The 3,922-nt window shown below is 41.7% G+C and overlaps 1 protein-coding gene across 2 annotated transcripts in view; it reads right to left on the reverse strand.

Annotated features, from left to right (window-relative positions):
• Nucleotides 1-3,922, reverse strand: part of gpc5b (glypican 5b) — a 55,036-nt gene that overhangs the window by 50,257 nt on the left and 857 nt on the right. For both annotated transcript variants that reach the window (XM_005923872.3, XM_005923871.3), the window contains exon 2: nucleotides 2,215-2,376. In XM_005923872.3, coding sequence (XP_005923934.2) covers nucleotides 2,215-2,376 — 162 coding nt within the window. The remainder of the gene's footprint in view (nucleotides 1-2,214; nucleotides 2,377-3,922) is intronic.

Below are 3,922 nucleotides of genomic sequence, written 5' to 3' on the forward strand. Positions count from 1 at the left end.
GGGAAGACAGACAGGTAGGTGTTTGCTCGTCTGTCTGCTGGGTTTCATCAGTTCTACCATTCTCCTTTATCACCACAATGCATGAGCGCATACACATTGAAGCTACATGGTCCCTCCTGCACACACACACACACGCACACATGCACACACATGCTTACACAAAACGGTGAATAGCAGTGAGAGACAAGTGGACAAGCAGAGTATTCTTCCTCCTATTCAGAGCAGGCCGTTAGAGACCGGCTGTTGCCCACAGCAACAACACTTTGCCGCGGATACGTACTGAATGTAAACATTCTTCGTCTCTCGCTCTCTCATTGGCCAAGAACAAAACCTGATTATTGCAGCGACAGAGACAGACAGACGGAGAAAGAGAGCAGAGAGTTGTAACAAAGTTTTCCGCTGCTCCCTCTGAGAGTTTGCTCTCTCAAAGACTCAATCGAACATCAGTTGTTTGTTTGGCTAGCCACTGCGGCGCCTCACAAAATAAACTGGCCTCACACCACCACCCTGACACAGACTAGCTATTTCGTGATGAACGCACAAAGTGAGAATGGCAGAGGGGGGTACGGGCTCTCGACAGACTTGTTAAAACAGCAAAATCACGACTGCTATTAAAGTCGCTTTGGTGGAGGCCCTTTATTTGTGCTTGTCAGTCATGAATCGAGGAGAGAATGAATGAACCTGGGCTTCATGCTGAAGGAGGGGTGTAGCTAAATACTGCAAGATGTATTATCCTTAATGTGGAAATATTTTTCAGATTTTTATTGTGGACATTTATACTTTGTAGCGATGACAGGCAAATAACCACAAGCAATGGAAAGTTGTGAATATAACTACTCTCAAGTTTGAGGCGAGCAGTTGAGGCAACTACCAGAAGGAGCAAAGAAAACACATGATGGATTCATGTGCAATCAGTGTGATTGCAATAAGCACTAGTGATCGACTGTCAGCTACAAAGCAATGGGAAGCTGATAATTTAATTCACATGTGAGGGGAGTTTTAGTCCTTAGGTTTAGTCTTAAAATAAGTTGGATATGTGCAGTCATCCAAAAATAAAGTTTTCTCAGGACTCTATGCATTCCTGTGAAACTAAGTGCACCCCATGATCCAATAGCTATAAAACCACTTTCAGCAGCAATAACTTAAAGTAATCACTCCAGTACGACTTTATCAGTCTCTCACATTATTGTGGATGAGGTTTGGTCTCTCTTTGTTTACAAGGTTGCTTCAGTTCATTGAGGATTGGGCATTCATTCGTGCGCAGCTCTCTCAAGGTACCACGGTGTTTCTATCAGGTTGAGGTCTGGATTTTGACAAGGCCAGTCTTTTTTAGTCATTCTGTTGTTTGGGATCATTGTCCTTTTGCATGACCTCATTTAGGCCGCCAAACCTAAGCTGTTGAACAGATGGCCTCACATTTGACTCCAGGATAGGTTTGTATACAGAGAAGGTCCTGTTGCTGAAAAACAAACCCAAATAATTACCCCTCCACCACTGTGTTTGGTTGGTATGAGGCGTTTGTGTTCATATGTTTTTGTTTTCCATCACTTTGGTCTTATCCCAGAAGTCTTGTGGTTTGTTCAGATGCAATTTTGTGAAGTTAAACTGTGCTGCCATGCTCTTTTTTGGAGATAAAATGCTTTCTCCTGGCAAACCTTCCAGACAAGCCACACTTGCTCAGTTTTTTTCTGATTTTACTGTCATAAACTTTAAAATTTTAAATGCCAACTGAGATGTAGCTCTTGCATTTTTGGAGCTTCCTTAAACAAGGGGTGAATTTGCTGAGACATCCACAAGACTGTGGCATTTTATTAATACACGCTTGAATGCTCAAGACCAACGAACTTCTGCTTTTATTGAGATGCTCACACTTGCTGCTGATCAGTTAAAGTGCATTTGATTAGCAGGACCTGGCTGCTACTTGCACTCTTAATTTCTATGGAAGCAGTAAGAGTGTGCTTTGTTTTTCACAGTTTGTCAGGACTGCATAGAGTCCTGTAAAAACGTTCTTTTTCATGACCGTACAGATCCTCCAGCTACACCGTTCTCCAACACTAGTTTTGTCTTCACTAATGCAAGTGTTGCAAGGCAACAGTTTTTGTGATTTGGAGCTATTTCAATAAAATGTAATTGAAATTGAGTTAAAAAGGAGAAATCAGTATAGTTTAAGAATTATTTTAATTGTATGAACTCAATTCAATATCCCTCCCTCACCTTGGTACGCCTTGATGTGTCCAGCAATCAGGTACTTGAGTTCGAAACTGTAAGATCGCATCTTCTGCTGTGTTTCACTGCGAACAGCTGCCATGTAGCTGTCCTCCATCTTACTGGTACAGCAGCTGGGCCCAGGGTGGACACACACTCGGAGAGACTCATCTGAAAGACAAAGGAATTATATACCTTAAAAAAAAAGGCCTGGATCAGGTCCAGGGCTTACCGGTATTAGGTCACAGAAAATCGTTCAACACTCAACCTACTATACTACTTCAGCAGTTTGCAAATTTCTTATTGTTCATATAAATATGAACATATGTGAAAGACAGAGAAGGATTTGGGGCTTAGCTCAGGAACTTTCTGCTACTAACTAAAGGTCTATATTTTGTCCACATTTTATCATCAACAAACTTTATTAGCCAGTCGATTAGTAAATCCAATCGGTTATTTAGAATTTAAAAGCATGTGGTGCACAGAACTTTGTGACCTCAAAAATGCTTTGCACAATGGGCCTGGTGGGAGGTGACATGATGACATGAGCAACGAGTGAAACTTCACCACTCACACCAATGTTTGTGCATTTGTGTGTGTGTGTGAGTGTGTGTATGCATGTGCGTGTGTGTGTGTGACTAGGAGCAGTCTAACTTTGACAGACTACTGTAAACCAAGCTGTCAAGCAGCTGACTGAGATCAAGGGGTAGAGAGAGATGAGGAGAATGGACTGTATGCAGCGCACAAACACGCTCACACACAAATAACAAAACAGTGCCAAACCTTTGGTCATTCACAGGCTGATAATAGAAGAATTTTGGTAGTGTTGCATTCAGGGTTTGCTTTTTGAACAGCAGGTGAGTTTGAAGCTGCATGCATCCAGTATTGATCTCTTTCACCTTTGCAACAAGATTTGAAACTACCCCAACAAATAACCACACCAGAACGGACTGAGCAGGCATGATTCAGCAAACCGCGCTGACTTATGTTCTCGTCGTAATACAAGGTCTCCTTGTTGATAAATTTTCAGCGCTTTGAGCTGCACTGCACTCACCTGTAGATGCAGTTTAGTGTCACACAGATCAAAAGATGGAACCTTCACAAGTTTGCAGTAAGTGGATCTTTATGCTGTTTTAAGCTCTTTTTAAAATGCATTATTTTCAAATTGAACTATGGGCGTTTAAGGGCAAATACTTTTAGTGGACAGTTCAGCTGAAATTTGAAGTTTAGGATGTGGAAGCAAAGATCACTGACAAGCCTGGTCGGTTGTGCCTTCATGCTGGCACATGTGACTGACATCTTCCTCAAGCTAATCTATTCAGGGTCACACCAGATCACTGAACAAGAAGAAGAAGCACCTTTGCACAGACATTTTCTGCAAAATACCTTTAAATAGTAATTACTGTGTTATTAACCAGTGGTAACCAGCAAGTAACACTTTCATAGTAAAGACAAGTACAGCTTTTAGGTGAGGCTTATAAATGGTCAAAGCATAAGTTAATATGTCTATAACAATGTTGATTGCCAGATCACACTTTGCGTTTTCTTGGAGAAATCTTAGTGACGAAGATAGCACACATGGGAATGTCATAAAATGTGAATGGTATAATACGCGTGCGCGGACACACACACACACACACACACACACTTTTTGTTCTATGTTTACTAAGAGTTCAGGTGCTTGAGCTGGGAGTCAGAGGTTTAGAAGGTGGAGCAT

This window comes from Haplochromis burtoni, unplaced genomic scaffold (genome assembly GCF_018398535.1).
Source record: "Haplochromis burtoni strain Fernald_Lab_line unplaced genomic scaffold, NCSU_Asbu1 Contig_53, whole genome shotgun sequence".
Classification (NCBI taxonomy): domain Eukaryota; kingdom Metazoa; phylum Chordata; class Actinopteri; order Cichliformes; family Cichlidae; genus Haplochromis; species Haplochromis burtoni.